Genomic DNA, 19,667 nt, shown 5'->3' on the forward strand with positions numbered 1-19,667 from the left:
CCTATGTGCTCAAACCCTCTTCCCTCCACATAAAAAGAAACACAACACAACTTTGAGTTATATATACAGAGTGAGAGACCTGAAATGTTGTAACCCTATTATAGAGATCTAGACTTTTACTTTATTCTGAAAGAGAGTTGATAATCTCTTTGTATAATTATTTTACTAATTTTATGTTTTATTATTTAGTTGTTGTGATCTGATTTACTTTTTCGTAGTGGTTAAAATTTGAATTTCTTTCCTAATTTATAGAATATCTTTTTGTATATGTGGAGTCTTTTTTTTTTATGAAGAATTATGTTATTAATTTCATTCTCTCTATTGGAGAAAAATTCATGATTAAATAAATTAAAATAAAATAGAGACAAAGTGACTTTTTTTTTTAGTCAAAATTTCGCTAATCATCCGTTGACCGTTAGTTTTTGACGGAACTGTCATAGAAGGACCGATCTGACAACGATTTTATGTTGTTTAGGATTCGATTTTCAAAATGTGATTGTTTTGAACCAACTTTATATTCGGCCATATATTTAAGATTGTCCACATTCATTATCGTTGATTTATTCAGCATAGAATGTAGAAGTCCAACTTTTTGACATGGGATAATTTGTATCCCAACGAAAAATCATCACTATTTTGTTTATTATAATGCACATGCATACACCCCTTATCCCTATGTAGTAGAGACGTTTCTTTTTGCATGTATAATATTTAAGAAAAATATTTTTAAGTGAGTTAAGTAAAAGAAAATAAAGTAGAAAAAAAAAGTAGAATAATAAAGAAATAATAAAGCAAGAGAGAAGAAAAGTATTGTTTTTTTGCTAAAAAAAAGAAAAAGAAATGACTCAGCTAGCTACATTGAGACAATTCAAAAAAAAATACGACTCAGCTATCGAGACGGAGGGAGTAGCATTTAATTTGTTTGACTTTAAAAATAAATGTCACCCACCCACATTGCACTGACTTGACGTACGTGGTCCTCGTCAAGAGTCAGTCAATACTCCCTAATTAGTAGTATAGTAGAAAGGTAGATACATTAATCATAAAAAATAAACACACTTACAATTGTAAGTTATATATATAGACACTTTTAATATCTCGGTATAACCACCCACACGTTACTTCTTTTGAAATCAAGCCTAATGGAAGGGCCAATCCAAAGTGCCTAGGAAACTTTAATAGTTCACTGTTGCTTCTTAGTTTGGGAGGAAACAAAATCACAGCCCTTCAATCAACATTTGCAAAAGTATGCAGTCTTCAGTCCCTCAATCTGAATGGCAATAAATTGGAAGAAATACCTCACTCCATGATCAACTGCCAACATCTGCAGAGCGTTGATGTTGGTGATAATGAAATACGAGGTGCATTTCCCTTCTGGATGGAAACACTCCCTCAACTTCGCGTCCTCGTCTTGAGGTCTAACAAGTTGAGTGGTACTATGTTGGTGGCTTCGAAGATTGAGCATCCGTTTCCAAAGTTGCAAGTCTTGGATATAGCAAGAAATGCATTTGATGGCTCTTTACCTATAGATATTTCAAGAATTTTGGAGGTATGATAGATGCTAAGGTTAATATGACACGCGTTGAGAAGGATAAGCTCCAAACATATTTTGACTTAAGTGTCACTTTGAAAGGTTTGGATCAAACATTCAATAAATTGTTGGATACGCTTACAACGATAGACTTATCTTCCAATAAATTCTCTGGGAATATACCAGTTTCCATTGGAAATCTTAATTCTCTGAGATACTTGAATTTGTCCCGCAATAACCTCACAGGACAGATTCCTGTGTCTCTTGGGAATATAAGTATTCTTGAGTCATTGGATTTGTCGTGGAACAATTGAGTGGAAAAATTCCAAGAGATCTGACAGGGTTGACATTTCTTTCAAAATTGAACCTGTCAATGAATAATCTTGTGGGGTCGATACCACAATCCACGCAGTTTTCTACGTTTCATGATTCATATGTAGGAAACATGGGATTGTGTGGAGTCCCGTTGACAAAGCAGTGTGAACGAACTAATGGAAAACCAATTTTTCCTCCACCAGGTGATGATGATGAATATGAATTTATAGATGGATTTGGTTGGCGAAGTGTGGTGATAGGCTGTGGATGTGGATTTGTAGTTGGAATTGGAATTGGTTACATAATTATAAGAAGCGGAAGGCCAAGATGGTTAGTGGAATTCTTTTTTGGCGTCGGATATAATAATAGTAAGATGAAGAGAAGGAATAGAGCAAAGGCAACACCAAGGAGACGGTGATTCAAGACAATATTGTGCTTTTCTTGAGTTTCATTTGGAACATTAGCATGTTGTGTGTACGATGTTTTGCAAATAATGCATCTTAAACTATGCAACGTTGTATTTCTAAGTTAGGCAACTTTGTTCATAAAGTTATACATATTGTTTCTATTGTGTGATTAAGCTACCTTTACAGATGCTAAAAAAATCAAATATTTCAATGTTAAATTCTAATCTTATGTCATAAACTTTGGACCGAAAATTACTCTGATATTTTGTTTCTCTTACACAGAAGTATTTGTTCAGAACTTGTTGATGATGCACGTGTGTTGTGGGTTTCTAACAATACAGTCAATACTAGCAACTTCTTTTAAACTTTAATGTGGTCTATTATAACTGTAAGTTATAAATATTATTTAATATTATATTTAAATTTAATTTCATCTCAATTTTAGCATAAATTAAATTTTAAAATTTTTAATAATTGAAAAAAACACACACACACACCAACTCACACAAACACACACACACAAAACATAAGAAAACACACACAAACACACACACACAGAGCAAAAAAAACACACACACACACAGCAAAACACACACAAACACACACACACACACACCGCAACTCACACACAACAACTCAGACAGCACACACAACACACACACACAGCAAAACACACACACACACACACAACACACACACAGCAAAAAACACACACACACGCAGTAACTCACACACAACACGCACATGGCAAAACACACACACAAACAACTCACACACCACCACATATACACACACACATCATCACATGCATACACCACATATGCACACACTCATTTACGTGTATCGTAAAAATTTATATGATCCAAAATATTGACAAAAATATTTTTGAATAAATATTATTTTTATAGAATCAACATATTAATTATTCATATTTCATTCCAATCCATTCATATATTATTTGTAGTTACCAAGCATAGGAATGAAATTAATCAAGGAATAACAATTCCATTCTATTTGTAAACACAAGAATGGAATGAAATTGTCATTCCATTCCCATCTCCATTCCATTTCCTCCTCATTCCATTCCATCATACCAAGCATGGCCTAAATGTAGGGTTTCTTCGTAATTGTTCTAAATAAATTATTGATTGTCATCATATGTTTTTGTCATTAATTATGATATCATATGTTGTATGCGATTAGGGGTGGTGATCAATTGCTTAGTAATCCAAAATTGAGAACAAATTCATATATATGTGCGAAATGCTTTATTTTTTTTCTTTTTTTTTATTGTCCTATTTCTAGTGTGTCGTTCCATTTTAGTAAAAGAATATGGTATTTTAATCGTGTAACTAGTTGGCCTGGTTATTGTGTGTATCACTGCTTAATGTAGTTTCTGAGTTATCTACTTTAAGTATCTAATTCCAATTTGGGAAATCGTAAGATAATTTTATACTCCTTTTAACTTATCCTAAAAACATGTCATAAGCTTCAATAAAAATCATGGTTTTTCTATGCTTCCTTCGTCCCCAAAAAATATGAACATGGTTTGTCACGGATTTTAATGTATAATCGGAAAAGTAAGAAAGAAATATAATTAAAAAGTTTATAAAGTATTGTTAGTGAAAAGTTTATAAAGTATTGTTAGTGAAGAATGATTCTCACCTCGTTAGAGAGAAAGAAGTTTCCAAAATTTAAAAGTTTAGGGACGAACTAAAAAGGAAATAGTTCATACTTTTCAGGGACGAACTAAAAAGGAAATAGTTCATACTTTTCAGGGACATGAGTATTATAACTAGTTCAAAGCGTAAATCGAAAACAAGCCTCGTTACTTCAGCCAGTTTCTTTCATTCCTTCTTGTTTCTTGTAATTTTTATTACTTCTTGTTTCTCTCATTCCTTGATTCTTGCTTCTTTCAATTCCTTCTTTCTTCCCCCATTTCTTCACGTTTGAGCGTTCACCAAACAATCAAAGTATTGATGCAATGGTAGAAGCAGTGGTGTCATTGCTCTACAAACCATCCGTTATTCGCTATTGGAAATCGGAAGAGGGGAGGCTTTAGAATAATAGCGTCTCACTCAAGATGTCCACCTTTTTCTTTAGTTTATCCCACTTAATTTATATTTTTTCTCTCTTTACTAAAATATTCAACTACTTTTTTCTCTCTACTTATTTCACCTAACAATTCCTTAAAATTCGATGGAATTCGAGAATATGGATATCTTGAGTGGGACGGAGTGAGTAGCTTTTTCCTTTTCAAATTCACATGTATTGTGAAGAAAATAATTGTGAAGATAAAAAGTCAAAAAACTCTTATTCTGTAAATTTTGCGTGCCTCGATCCCATATATTAAAAGATCAGATTAATTAAATCTCTAATTTAGAAAGGTCATCGAATTGAGATTCATGATCTGAAATCTCTCCAAAAATTATCGTTCGAAGTAATCGTGTCAAAAGTGATTGTGTAACACACACTCCTAAATTGATTAATTAAATAACCGAAATAAGTGATGACACGTTCGGAAACTTTTTTATTTATTTCAAATAGAATAATTACGTTTTAATAATTTTCTTTAACATGGACTATTTTTTAGGAATGTGCTTATATTTTTCCAATATTTAGCCTATGTGGGCCGTTTTCTAATTTCCTTTTTATAACCATAGCTAGGCCTTAATCTTCCAACACTAAAGTCCAACCATAACACTAATAATATTGATTGTGGCCTAATTCTTAGTATTTCTAAACTATGCACCTCACCACTTAATAATTTACACCTCATTAAATATGATAATATGACCAAATTATAATTTAATTTCGAAACTTGTAATTCTCACCGTCCCACTTTTGGAGTCCTGATTTACCATTATTGGGTGTCCCACTTTAAGAGTCCCAGTTAGAATATTCCATAAGTGGTATTAGGCCTCAAATTCCACTAACCTTTTTCCACTCACATTTTATTATAAGACTATAATATAAAAAAGTAGGACTCGCATTCTACTATCTTTTTTTTTACCAACATTCCTTTACATTTTTTAATACTCGTGCCGAACATCACCGTAACTGCTAAAGTGGGTACTTTACATTTTTTAAAACCCGTGCCGAACTCAACCGGAACTCCTAAAGTGGGACGGAGGGAGTATTATTTTTGGTGTATTATTCAGTTGACTTAATATATTTGTGGCAAAATCATTAAATCGTCATAAATTTTTTTAGTTAAAATACTTTAGAATGCAGTAAGAAAGAATCTGCAACAACAATTTCAACTGTAAATATAATTTTGAGTAATAATAAATTTGAGCAGAAATGTTTTAATGTAATTGGACAAAAAAGAAGTTGACTTCAATCAATTAATGCATGATGAACTACTTTTACCTATAAATACGATCAATTCAAAACTAAAAAACTCAAACCTCCAACAAATATTTAAAAGAAAGCACCCATGATAAAGTTTAACTTCTTTCTTCTTATTGCTTCCTCTCTTTTGCTCCAAGCAACATCGTCGCCAGACTTGCCACCGTCTAATTGTTTTACAAGAAAAATTGCTGTTTATATTGTGAGCCATCTCCCTCCGAACTCCCCGCCTCTAAATGTGCATTGCATATCAAAAGACGATGATTTGGGATATCATGATCTTACCCCGAATGTAGAATATCGATTCGCATTCTGTGTGAGGCCTTTTTCTACTATGTTCTCATGTCATTTCAAATGGAACGGAAAGGACAAGGGGTTCCATGTTTTTGATGCAAACTGGGGCGATAATCGATGCGAATATGGGCATTGCTATTATGCTGTGCAGCCTGAAGGTTTCTACTTCACAAATATATATCCACCACCGAAAAAGTTAAGGTTTATGTGCGATTGGAACCCTAATAGCAAATGTGATGAGCCTTTGGAATTGTTATAGATTACTGATTGACATCATATGTTTTAGTCATCAATAATGTTATATGTTTTATTGAGATTATAAAATATAAGTGATTTTTATATACTCTTTGTCTCTTTCTGTCTCGTGCAAAATGCCTTACTTTCTTTTTTATTGTCCTATTTCTCGCGTCTCGTTCCATTTTAGTAAAAGAATATGGTATTTTAATCGTGTAACTGGTTGGCCTGGTTATTGTGTGTATTACTTATACTTTTGTAGTTTCTAAGTTATTCTACTTTAGGTATCTCATTCCAATTTGGCAAATCGCAAGATATTAATTTTATACTCCTAATAATTTATCTTAAAAACATGTCATAAGCTTCAATAGAAAAATCATGGTTCTTGTAAATAAAAGTAATTCTACATAACAGTAAATACTCGTGTTAAATGTTTTTATTCTTATGATTAAAAGTGTTTGTGTAACACTTCTTCGTCGATTAATTAAATAACATAAGGGATGTCACGTTCCTACACTTTTTTAATTATTTCAAAAAGAATAATTACGTTTTAATTATTTTTCTTTAACTTAACTATTTGCGCTTGTATAATTTTTCAGTATTTAGCTTAAGTCGGCCTTATTGGGAGTGATACATGGCACTTCTTCTGGTTTCTTTCGACTCTCGTAGTTTCATATATCAAAAACTGGCTCAAGAGATGAACAGATAAGTTTGATCAAAGATTTGGAAACAAAAGAGACGGAGTTCAAAAGACTGAGAAAGAACAAGATAATGTGTAGATGATAAATTTGCCAACAACATTTCCACTAGACATGAGACTAAGAAGGAATATGAATCGTTATTTGTTATTAACTAAGTTTTAGAATTTGCATTGATGTTCAATATTATTAAACTTTGGTCTTATGAGTACTTAAAGAGTATTGGTGTATCGATTGTTACTTTTAACATGAAATATGTATTTATTTATTGAAAAAATTATCATAACAGGGTGGGTAAATAATAAAATAAATAAAATTAAAATTTGTATAAAAATATAGTGGCGGCTTCATTCTACCACCAAATAGCATTGTCCGTTAGTGGTGGAACAATGACGGAATTTCAGTGGTGGATACTAGTTCCGCCACTAATAATGGCGCCCCAAATCCGCCACTATTTCTAATCTTTACTGGCGGAACTTCTTTGGTGGACTATTTATCGTGGGTAATCTGCCAGTAAATTGTGGTGGCGGAAAATTTCGCCACTAATATTTTAGCGGCGAATATTTTGCAGCATTTTTGTTCCGCCACTGACTCGTTTACTGGCGGAAATATAAGATTTAGTGGCAGATATTTCCACTACTAAATAGCATTTTTTTTGTAGTGAAAAAAATGCAACACTTTAGTAGTTGGAACGGTCCAAATTAGAATACGTAATGTGTGTGAGAGAGTACTTGAGTAGTATGTTAAATACACATCCCACAGCCTAATCATATTACTAATGTTAAACTAGATCCCAGAAGCTAATAATATCCCATTAATAATAATTTAGTTGGTTGAGATGTAACTGAGCATTAACACTCCCTCCGTCATAACAAGAATGTAGAACAAAGAAAGAAAGTCGTGGAAGCAAAATGTGTCGATCAACCGAGAACTAATATTAAAATAAAGTGCAAAAAAGTGTAAAAGAAAAAATAAATAATTTGATATTTCTTGAATGATTAAAATTTCAAATTAAATAACCAGTAGCATTCCGAGCTTCTCCATCTTTAAAAAATGTAGATTTCCTGAACGGAAGTTGAATTAAAAAGTAGCCTAATATCGGGCCCCAGCCGTGAACTTATAGGATTCGGCTGTCCTGATGTGGTCCATTTCTTTAAATCCTTCTGTAGTATACCCTCCACTTTCAGATCAGCTACATAAGCTTATCCTAAAAATTGTCATAAGCTTGAAGAATAAAATATAGTTCTTGTACATAAAAGTAAGCATGATAAAAGTGTTTGTGTAACACTCCTTAATCCATTTATTAAATAACCGAATAAAAGATGTGACGTTCCAATACTTTTCTATTTATTTCGAAAAGAATAATTACGTTTTAATTATTTTTCTTTAACTTGAAATGTATTTAGGAATGTGCTTATATTTTTCCATGATTTAGCTTAAGTGGACCTTTTCTAATTTCCTTTTCTATAAAAAGGTGTGATCCAACATAATATAACCATAGATAGCCCATAATCTTCCAACACTAAAGCCCAAGCATAACACTCATAATATTGATGGCCCACTTCTTAGTATTTCTAAACTATGCACCTCACCACTTAATAATTATACACCTCATTAAATATGATGATATGACCCAATTATAATTTAATAGCGAGACTTATAATTCTCACATTAAAAGTCATTGTTACGAATAAATGCGGCTCTTATTATGAATACATCTACAAGTGCTAGTTTGTCACTTTGTCTAAAGACGATGACTTGGGATACAACACTCGCCTCGAATGTAGAATATCAATTCAGTTGACTTAATCTATTTGTGGCAAAAATCCTTTAATCCTCATAAACTTTTTTAGTTCAAATACTTTGGAAAGTAGTAAGAAAGAATCTGCAACAACAATTTCAACTGTAAATAAAATTTTGAGTAATAGTAATAAATTTGAGTAGAAATGTTTTAATGTAGTTGGACAAATATAAGTTGACCTCAATCAATTAATGCATGATGGAGCACTTTGATCTATAAATACGATCAATTCAAAACTAAAAAACTCACACCTCCAATAAATATTTAAAAGAAATCACCATGATTAAATACAACTTATTTCTCCTTATTGCTTTCTCTCTTTTGCTCCAAACAACATGGTCGCAAGACTTGCTACCATCTAAATGTTTTACAAAAAAAATTGCTGTTTATATTGTGAGCCATCTCCCTCCGAACTCCCCGCATGTACAGGTGCATTGCATATCGAAAGACGACGATTTGGGATATCATAATCTTACCCCGAATGTAGAATATCAATTTGCATTCTGTGTTTCATACCATTTTCTACTATGTTCTCCTGTCGCTTCCAATGGAACGGAAAGGACAGGGGGTTCCATGTTTTTGACGCAAACTGGGGCGTTAATCGATGCAAACATGGGACATGCTATTATGCTGTGCAGCCTGAAGGTTTCTACTTCACAAATATATACCCACCATCTGAAAAGTTACGGTTTTTGTGCGATTGGAATCCTAAGACCAAATGTAGTGACGATCCTATGGAATTGTTATAAACTACTGATTGATACATTATGTATTAGTCAACAATAATGTTATTATATATATGTTTTATTGAGATTATAATATATATATAGGGTCTTGTTAGAATGAGATTTTTGGATATAATTGAGAAATGAGATGCAATCTCAGCCACTAATTCACAAGATTAACTTAATGTCAACAACTATCACATTATGTCAACACGAGGATATAATTGTCATTTCATTAAATTGTATTTGAAATCATTTTCTAAAATCCTCTCTAAAACTCTAGCTTCAAATCTTCAAATCTTCAACATTCAAATCTTAACATTCAAATCTTCTAATATTCAAATTTCAACATTCAAATCTTCAAATCTTCAAATCTCTTCAACATTCAAATCTTCAAATCTTCAACATTCAAATCTTCAAATCTTCAAATCTTCAACATTCAAATCTTCAAATCTTCAAATCTTCAAATCTTCAACATTCAAATCTTCAAATCATCAACATTCAAATCTTCAAATCTTCAACATTCAAATCTTCAACACTCAAATCTTCAACATTCAAATCTTCAAATCTTCAACATTCAATAAAATAACACTTATTAAAATGTCAACAACTAAAAAATAACACTTATAATTCACATATCAATACCGAAAATATCGAATGTCAACAACTCGTATTAAAATATCAACAACTAACAAATAATACTTACAACAACTCGTATTAAAATGTCAACAACTAAAAAATAACACTTATAATTCACATAACGACCCGCCCATTTAGGGTATAATAAATGCGGCGTTCGCTAACTAGGTAGACTTAAACACATCAAAGAATCATAGGCTAGGGTTTCATTTAAAAGGGATTTGACCAAAGCATTTAAGGAACAACTAAGTAGAGGAAGAATAATGCCTTAGCAAAGGAATCCATCAAAAGATTTATTGAAATAAAAGCTTAACCAAGTTCTTCAAAAAGAATATTTCTAACTGTTCATATTCCAAAACATACCCACGAAAATAAAAGTATTTATCCCAACAAAAGATCATAAGTTTTCATAAAAATAGCGGAAGCGACCAAGAAAGAAGTGAGGCTATGTATGAAGACACAACAACACTTTAAGTACCATCAGTTCATCTTTATTAGTTCCTACTCAACACCGCCGCCCGCTCGTCACCACTCAACCTGCACATAAGGAAAACACATGCAGGGCTGAGTACGATAATCATACTCAATGGGCTCATTGCCGAAAACAGTTTTATCACAAATATAGTTATTATCATGCCATTTTCAAGTGTCCGTCGGGGTTTTAACTTTAGAAAGACCCGAGGCACCAAAATATCTTCTTTCTCAAATATCACGGTCGCGCAACCATTTTTCTCATAGACGTTTACCATATCCTCATTCTACATGACAAGGAATGCGGCCGCAATCCAGGTCACTAGACCGGCCAACCCGTACGCTGACTCTCGGTCTAACATTGGTGTACACTAACCCAAGTAGAGTTTGCGGCTCTACAAGGATCCGAATTCGATTAAATCAATAGTGGCATAGCCACGAGGGATAGGCACGACAAAACAAATCAAGGCATGATAACACATATCTCATTCTCATCAATATCAGTTTAGGACAATGTCCTTATTTTAAAAGAAAGCCCACCTCGTCGGCTTAGCTCGATAGTATTCTCTTCTCCTCGTTTATCACGCTGAGAGCGCGAAGTATCACCTTTAAATTAGGCGTATCACAAATCAGTTTCAATCATGGATCAATATTATGCATGATCTCACGTTTTCCCTTTTTCCCCTCGATTATTTTCAAAATCATTACTATCAAAATCAAAGTATGATTAACATACCATTTTTATTTAAATAAACATTCCAAAATCACCAATAATTCGTATCACGCATGAGTGTTCCACACACACAACACATGCACACGAACACAACAATTGTGCACGCCGATCGAGGCGTGCACACACACACACTCTCGGCCACACACACACACACATCCATGCATCGCAAAAATCACCAATTAAAACCCCTTTCACTCGTTCTAGATGCATGTGGATTCAAGAACACCGATTGATCGGTAGAAGAAGAGAAGATCAATATTTAAAGTACCTTTTCCAAAAGAACGAACGGTAGAAACAAGGAATTAGTCTTGATTCTTCAATAATCTCTTGAATTTCACTTGAATTCTTCTCAATTGATGAAGAAATCTTGAAGAAAACTTGAAGAAAATATGGAGAGAGTGGGGAGAAGATTTTCGAAAATATTGGGGAGAGTGGGCGCCGGTTTTGTGATCTCTAGGGTTAGGGTTTCTCTCCTATTTATAGAGTCACAAATAATAATATCCCATAATTAAATAAATTAGAGATTTGAGAAGATATGGAGAGATTTGAGGAGATTGGCGTTAACTTAGTTGAGAAGTATGGGGATTTTCGAAAATTGTAGGCTATTTTAATAGCCTATAATTTAATTCAAATATTTCACGGAGTAGAATAATATATCACGGAGCAAGAATAAATAATTAAATCTCCCCAAGTATAGCCAAAAGTGGCGTGACTTTTTCCTCTCTCCCAAGGGATTTGAATTTCAAATCCTAATTCAATTAGGATATGCAATATCTTCTTAGATTTGGCAAGATATGCTAGGATATTTTAGCATATTTATATTTATTCATAGAGTAGAATAAATAAGAGATCAAATAATTAAATAATTCCCTCTTCTCCAATATATGAGATTTTCGAAAATCTCATGGGAAAAATCAAAGTGGAGTTCGAAAATTCCATGTAGGAATTATAGAGTAATTGGACTTTGGATTTAATTTGGATAATTATCCCAAACAAATAATTAAATCCAAGAAAAATAGGATTTCTTCTCCAAATCTTATAATGGCCGAAAATTCCACATGATTTAAGAAATGCTCCTATTATTTTTCTCACTCATCCCTTAGCAAAATAAATAATAATTCCCCCACAATTATATTTCTCCGCATCAAATATTCACATATTCAGATCAATCATCTCTTCACTTCCACTCCATTTTCTCAACGTATTGACCTTTCAACGGCCACATCATTTTTCCACATCTTTGACTATTCAATAGCCACGTCAACATTTCAACAAGTTGACTATTCAACTCAATCAAAATTCCCATACGCAATTAGGTCACATAGACACTATGCAATTAATCACTCATCAATTAATTCACATATCATAGCATTTAAGGCATTTAATGCAAAAATTTTATAACCCGAAAATTAGGGTTTGAAAAAGTGGGGCGTTACATGCAATACGATAGCGGCGTAGATGATATCAGTGATATCACCCTTGTAGAAGAATCGCGTCGGACCTTTGACCAATGCAAAACACGATTGGAGCACACCGAAAGCTCGCTCCACATCCTTTCGCGCCGCCTCTTGCCGTTGGGCAAAATAACTCCTTTTCTCTTCAGTTGGACAACTAATCGTCTTCACGAAAATGGGCCATTTTGGGTATATGCCGTCCGCCAAGTAATACCCCATCTGATGCTGGTTGCCGTTCGCGGCGAAGTTAACCAAGGGGCCTATTCCCTGGCACTAGTCGTTGAACAGAGGCGAGGTTTGCAGAACATTAAGGTCGTTGTTCGACCCGGCCACACCGAAGTAGGCACGCCAAATCCATAGGCGCTGATCGGCAACGGCTTCCAGAATGATGGTTGGGTGTGTGCCCTTGAACCCGCTCGTAAATTGGCCTCTCCAAGCGGTCGGACAGTTCTTCCACTGCCAATGCATACAATCTATACTTCCCAACATACCCGGGAAGTCGTGCACCCTCCAGTGCAAATCAAGCACGAGCTGGCAATCTTGTGCGGTCGGCTTCCGTAGATAGGTGGGGCCGAAAGTCTTAATCATGCCTTTACAAAACTTCTTCAGACAATCACAACCAGTTGTGTCGGCGACGTGAAGATATTCGTCGAACATGTCGGCGCAACCTCCGTATGCCAACTGCCTAATTGCAGTCGTGCACTTTTGTAGAGGTGACAACCCAAGCTTTCCGGTGGCGTCCCAACGCTGTTGGAAGTCCGGGTAACGCGCCGACAACCCGTTAACGATGCGCAAGAATAGCTCTCGCCGCATTCTGAAATGCCGACGGAAAACCGCTGGGCCGCACCGTGGGTCATCGGCAAAGTAATCCGCGTAGAGCCGGTTGTGAGCTTCAGTGTGGTCACGGTCGACAGATTGACGGCGATGGATTGGCCTTGGAATTGCCTCCTGGTTCGCTTCTTCCTAACGTCGAGCTGCCCTTGCAAGGACTCGCTGCACCACTCGGTTTATGACTTCAACGTCGAAATCGCTACCGGAAGACATTGATTAAATGTGTTTAGAGAGAGAAAATGTATTGAAATAGAGAGAAGATTTAAGATGTTGGTGTGGAAAAGTGAAGAATGGTAGGTTTATTTATAGTGTAAGAAATGGAATAAAAAACAAAATAAAAAAAATGAAAAAAATAAAAATAAATAAATATTAGGTGAGAGGGCCGACCGACGACCCTTCCTCCACAATGGAGGGCCGATCGGAGGGCCCTTCTCAATGGCTAGGGCCGATACATCGGCCATATGGGGGAGAGAGGGAGGGGGCGCTCGGCGGCCCCTTTTCCACTATGGGGGGCCGATGGGGAAGGTCCTCCCATCGGCCCTCCATTGCTAGTGCTCTTAAGGCTAGAATTCAATTCTAAATTTTAAGCATATAGTAGTTACATATTAGTAAATTTAACACGATTGATAGAAACTTTTGCATAATAATTAATACAAAATATGATAGGATAAACCTCCTATCGGGCTGATCGGCATCCGTGGATTGACAATTAATAAATGCCTGTCGCGGGAAAAGATGTCCGTCAAACAAGACGGTTGTCTCACTTTGGAGAAGAGATTGAATGATAATATTGATATTCTTGATTGATTTCTTAAATGATTACAATAGCTCCTATTTATAATGCTAATAACTAACTTAATGAACAAGAGAACAAAGATATGAAAAGATATGCAAATCCTAATTTATCTAACTAATAATGCTCGTATCAAAATACTACTCCCTCCGTCTCAGCTAATATGACACATTTCTCGGCCGGCACGAGATTTTAGGAATTATTGGTTAAAGTGTTTAATTAGAGAGAGAAAAGGTGGCTGTAAATATTAAAATAGAGAGAGAAAGAAAGATGAATATTTTAATAGGAGTGATAAAATGTGGTTGGGTGTATTAATTGGAGAGAGAGAAAGTTTTTATAAAAAAAAAATGTGTCATCTTAGTTGGGACAAACTAAAAAAGAAACGTGTCATCTTAAGAGGACGATGAGAGTAGTAAAATTTAATGATATTGTGTCAATGAAAATAATATTTTTTTAATTGAGTAGTAGCTATAAGCCCCTTATCAATTCCATGAGGTTCCACCATTGGATATAACAAGCATATACCAAGCTTGTCTCTCTATTTGGAGATTACAGGGATCCGCGTTCTGCCGTCTCACTCGTTTAGTGAGACTGATAGAGTAGCCTTTGTTTATACTGTTTGAAATACATCTGAAGCTACTCTTATCTTTCTTGCATTGCTTTATATATTTATAATATACAATGTTATATCGTACTCCCTCCGTCCCATTGAAGATGATCCACTTTTCTTTTTAGTTTGTCCCAACTAAAATAACTTATTACTTAAAATGGAAACACCTTTATCTCTACATTATTCTCTCTTTTACTTTACTCTCTCATCTCAACACACAAAATAAATTTGCATAAAATCTCGTGCCGCCTAAGAAAATGGTCATCTTCCTTGGGACGGAGGGAGCACATTGTAATTATCTCTCCCTCTAGCTCCCTTGTTTGTCCTAGATTTATATTTTGGTTAGTTCGTTATTAATTGTTCTACTTTTCTTTTTACTACTTTTAATAATAGACATCATATTTCATTAAATCATTTTAATCACATAATTTTTCAACTCACTTTACATAAATTTCTTAAAATCCGTGTTGAATAAAGTGGAACACATATTTGGAGACAAGAATAGTACTCCCTCCATCCCAAATTACTTGAGGAATTCCTTTTTGGGTTGTCCCAAGTTACTTGAGTCATTTCTCTTTTTGGCTAAAAACAAAACATCTATTCTCACCTATTTTATTCTTTCTTTTACTTTACTCTCTCTTCTTTCTCTTACTTTATTTAATTCACTTAACACAATATTCTTAAATCTTATGCCGAAAAGAAATACCTTAAGTAACATGGGACGGAGGGAGTAATTAGAAATTGCAACCAAAATTTGGTTTACAGGTTATTTTAATTTCTGTATTCAATGTGGGAGCCTTCTGTAATAGCAAAAAATACGCTTTGACAAAAGTAACAAATTAGCTTTAGAAATTCATTTCGTAAATTTGGATAGATTACTAAAAATACTGATATAAGTTTTCCCTACCATTCACTAGTGAATATTCCTTTTTTAACAAAACTGATCAAGAAATCATCCCCTAATTTAAAATGGGTGACAAATGGACGAATGATAATCATTCAACTAGTCAATATTTTTATAACAAAAGAGATCTAGAAATCATCCCCTAATTTAAAATGGGTGACCAATGGACGATTAATAATTTAGTACATACTTTGTATACGAAAGGTGATCAGAACTACTTTTTATTAAATAGATAATGAGATACGCTTTAATAACATGGGACGCCCTAAGCGACGTCCTATGCACCGCCACGTCAGCATTTTATCTTCCTCCTATTTCATCTGCAGTGGGGCGAACTATAGCCCGTCCTAAGTGACGCCCTAAGCATTTTATCTATTATTTGAATATTTAAATACTTCAAAATTTGGGAAAATAACTCCATTTCATTAAAATTCAAACATTACAATACGAAATAAAAAAACTACAATATCTCAACGGCGGCGGTTGCGGTTCCAAACTTCTTCAATCATGTCGGTCATGAGCTGAGTATGGTCTTGTTGGTTGCACATTGAGGCCTGTCGCTGTAGAACCGCACCGAAGCCAGTCGGTAATCCTCGAGTGACAGGCGAGGTCGTCGTGCTGGAGTTAGATCCGACTTCATCATCCACCCAATTGGTGACATGTCCACGTTATTATTCGACTATCATGTTATGCATGATGATGCACGCATCCATGACGTCGACGATGACTTCCTTGTACCAGAAACGCGTCGGACCTTTCACGATTGCCCACCGCGATTGGAGCACCCCAAAAGCCCGCTCCACATCCTTCCGCGCGGACTCCTGCTTTGCCACAAACAAGACTCTCATCTCACCAATTGGGCAGCTGATCGTCTTCAAAAAAACAGGCCACCTTGGGTATATGCCATCGGCCAAGTAGTACCCCATATGATGTGTGCGGCCGTTGGCAGTGAATTGAATGGCCGGACCGCGACCCCTGCACTGATCGGCGAATAGGGTGGACGAGTTGAGGACATTGATGTCGTTGTTCGACCCGACTACACCAAAGTAGGCATGCCAGATCCAGAGGTGGTGGTCAGCGACGGCTTCTAGGATCATCGTCGGGTGGCTGCTCTTGTAGCCGCTAGTAAATTGGCCTCTCCGGGTCGTCGGGCAGTTCTTCCACTGCCAATGCATACAGTCGATGCTCCCTAGCATCCCAGGGGAAGCCGTGCACCGTCTCGTGCATCCGCATCATGCTTTGGCAATCATCAGCAGTCGGGCGTCGCAAATATGTGTCGCCAAAAGCCTCCACAACTAATTTACAAAATTTCTTGAGACATTCGCGGCCAGTTGTATCCCCGACGTAAAGGTACTCGTCGAACATATCCGATGTTGTGCCATAGGCCAACTGACGGATCGCAACCGTGCACTTCTGCAACGACGTAAGTCCAGGTCTGCCGATCCCGTCTTCCCGATACTGGAAGTACTCATCACGTCCCTCCAACGTGTGCACAATGCGAGAGAAAAAGATCTCGGCTCATTCTAAAACGTCGGTGAAAAACATTCGGGCCCCACCTTGGATTCTCGGCAAAATAATCTGCTCCCGAACGTCGCCTGCTCCCGCTGCATTTGTGCCAAGCATTCTGCCCTTGGCTTCATTAACGGCATCGAACAAGGCTCAAGTCAAGGCCCGTCTGCAACCATCCGTTGTACTCAAATCGTAGTCGTCGGGATTCATTTTTGAGACGATGAGAGAGAATAATTGAAGAGAAATTGAAGAAATGTGAAATTGGAGTGTGTGAAATGGTAGAGAATTGTAGTGTTTAAATAAGAAATTTTTTTTGAAAAAATTAAAAAAAAAACCAAACGCGTGACCATCGTCCGTCGCATCATCCGCGTTCCGACGGACGATGGGTATCCTCCGCGCATCGTCCACGGTGTTGGTAACCCATCGTCCGCGATGCTGCAGTGGCGGACGATGCATCGTCCGTCGCATCGTCCGCCCCATTGCGGATGCCCTTATTTCTTTTAAAACTCAGCATCGACTTTTTGAATTTCCGGATCCGTCGTTGGCCCGAACCATTCGGATAAGTGAGGCTGTGAGGGGAATTGAATTAGTATATAAGTGATATCAGTCTCTAATTAGTTTGAGACTTTTTTAGAGTGACCCAAAAATAAATCCGTGCGCGACTTGATCTAAAGCGGACAATATCAAACTAATGTTGCATTCGACGATCCTAACACTAACTACGTCCGTGGCACCTCCTCTGCCTTCCAATTATTAATGTTGGCGACAAACATTTTGGCTACAAACTCCACAAATTATGAATCAGAACTCCATCGCTGATCGTATACACAAACCACCTTGGTGGTGTCGGACACAAAGTTTTCTAAAAATGTTGGCCATCAAAATTCACATGAGAAGTTTCCACGTGCAACTATTTAATCAATATTGTATAAACATTTAATAATTATTGTGGAACATTACTGTTGAATAAATTTGCAATTGAAGCATGAACTTTCCCAAAGTTGTCAACATAATATGTATAGTAAAATAGAGTGGCGGGCCTCATCCGTAAGTATATAAGAAGGAGACTACCAAAAAATGTTACTATGAATTGAAGTTGTGAAATTATTAAATATGATGTCTATCACTATGAAATGGTTTGATTTCATAATCTCTCACGTGAAAGAGGTCCAAGATGTCCTTGTCCAGCCGCACCAGCTGCGCCTCATCGACTCACACACTGTGAGGGAAACTGTATGCAGCTCCGATCCCGATCCCGATCGCGACGCTGAATGTGCGGTGTGTCTGTGTGGGATTGAGGCCGGAGACCAAATCCGACGGCTGAGGTGCAGCCACGTGTTCCATGCGGCCTGCTTCGACCGGTGGGTCGGATGTGGGGGTTGGACCTGTCCGCTCTGCCGGAATCACCTCACCAATATACCGGGAAGCGACGATACTCGTCGAGAAATCGTGCTCTCCGGTTTTGCACACGTTGGATCGTCGGGAAATAAGGATAATTGGTGGCTGCGCTAGACAACATGCTATGTAGGGCTTTTAGAGCTATTTGAGAACTACTCATTATTGTGCAATACAAACTTTAATACATGGGTGTATGCGAAAAACATTAGTGAAATATGAATTTTATTTTGATATATTCATTTTAAAATTAAATTCGAGTAAAATAAGTTTGTAAAATATGTCAAATAAATATAGTAAAAGTGAAACCAGATTTAAATGATTTTTCCTTTGTTAATTGGTCTCTCATTTCTTTGTTTGATTTTGAAGTAATGATCCATCGGTCTAATAAGGAATATTGGTTATTGAGGCAAATTACAAAGAAATTAACCGTAAAAAGGAAATGATGAAATGTGAGAAGCTTGAAATTGCAGAAGAAAAAAGCTTCAAAGCTCGGAATTGTTTAGCTGCGGAAGAAAAGAGAAAAGCGTTGAATGGGATAGTGATAAGTGTATTTCCCTTATTACGATGCCGGAGACGATAAACAAGATAAAAGAGAAGTCCCGCGAGGCGGAATCATGTCGACAACTCAAGTTTAAAACAAAGTGCGTAAAGTAAAATAGAAAGAGACGTAAATTCATATATTCATCATTCGTTGAATGAAAAGAATAACAATGACACCAATTTATAATGTTAAATACCATAACTTAAAGAACAAGAAAATATCCTAAACATATATGGAAAAGATATGACAAATCACTAATTAACTAATTAATAAAAATATGGAGATCTTCATATAGATATGCACGTATCAGATAGCCCCAACCTTGCATTTGAAGATCCCAACTTTTGTACTCCCTTTGTACCCACCATAAGCGAGTCACTTTCCTTTTCTGAATATTATACTATAAGTGAGTCATTTCCATTTTAGGT

At 35.9% G+C, this 19,667-nt stretch overlaps 3 protein-coding genes across 3 annotated transcripts; 2 read left to right on the forward strand and 1 right to left on the reverse strand.

Annotated features, from left to right (window-relative positions):
* The first annotated feature begins 1,306 nt into the window (after positions 1 to 1,306).
* Positions 1,307 to 1,845, forward strand: LOC125210558 (receptor-like protein 36). The gene is made up of 2 exons (XM_048110099.1): positions 1,307 to 1,549; positions 1,591 to 1,845. The coding sequence occupies exons 1-2, from the start codon at positions 1,307 to 1,309 to the stop codon at positions 1,843 to 1,845; spliced, it is 498 nt and encodes a 165-aa protein (XP_047966056.1).
* An 11,081-nt stretch (positions 1,846 to 12,926) lies between these two features.
* Positions 12,927 to 13,466, reverse strand: LOC125210559. The gene is made up of 2 exons (XM_048110100.1): positions 13,145 to 13,466; positions 12,927 to 13,030 (listed from the first exon to the last, which is right to left on the reverse strand). Exons 1-2 carry the CDS (start codon positions 13,464 to 13,466, stop codon positions 12,927 to 12,929), a joined length of 426 nt encoding a protein of 141 aa, XP_047966057.1.
* A 4,962-nt stretch (positions 13,467 to 18,428) lies between these two features.
* LOC125210560 (RING-H2 finger protein ATL80-like) lies at positions 18,429 to 18,812 on the forward strand. Its single transcript, XM_048110101.1, has one exon. It carries the CDS (start codon positions 18,429 to 18,431, stop codon positions 18,810 to 18,812), a length of 384 nt encoding a protein of 127 aa, XP_047966058.1.
* The last annotated feature ends 855 nt before the right edge of the window (positions 18,813 to 19,667 follow it).

This window comes from Salvia hispanica, chromosome 3, assembly GCF_023119035.1.
Source record: "Salvia hispanica cultivar TCC Black 2014 chromosome 3, UniMelb_Shisp_WGS_1.0, whole genome shotgun sequence".
NCBI lineage: Eukaryota > Viridiplantae > Streptophyta > Magnoliopsida > Lamiales > Lamiaceae > Salvia > Salvia hispanica.

What these genes read in the sequence shown, in the direction of transcription:
- LOC125210558 (XM_048110099.1), top strand. Translation starts at nt 1,307, where the DNA reads ATGATCAACTGCCAACATCTGCAGAGCGTTGATGTTGGTGATAATGAA. An exon ending in ATATTTCAAGAATTTTGGAG is followed by an intron (nt 1,550 to 1,590) that starts GTATGATAGATG and finishes CGCGTTGAGAAG; the next exon opens with GATAAGCTCCAAACATATTT.
- LOC125210559 (XM_048110100.1), bottom strand. Translation starts at nt 13,466, where the DNA reads ATGCGGCGAGAGCTATTCTTGCGCATCGTTAACGGGTTGTCGGCGCGT. An exon ending in GAGGGTGCACGACTTCCCGG is followed by an intron (nt 13,031 to 13,144) that starts GTATGTTGGGAA and finishes TCATTCTGGAAG; the next exon opens with CCGTTGCCGATCAGCGCCTA.
- LOC125210560 (XM_048110101.1), top strand. Translation starts at nt 18,429, where the DNA reads ATGAAATGGTTTGATTTCATAATCTCTCACGTGAAAGAGGTCCAAGAT.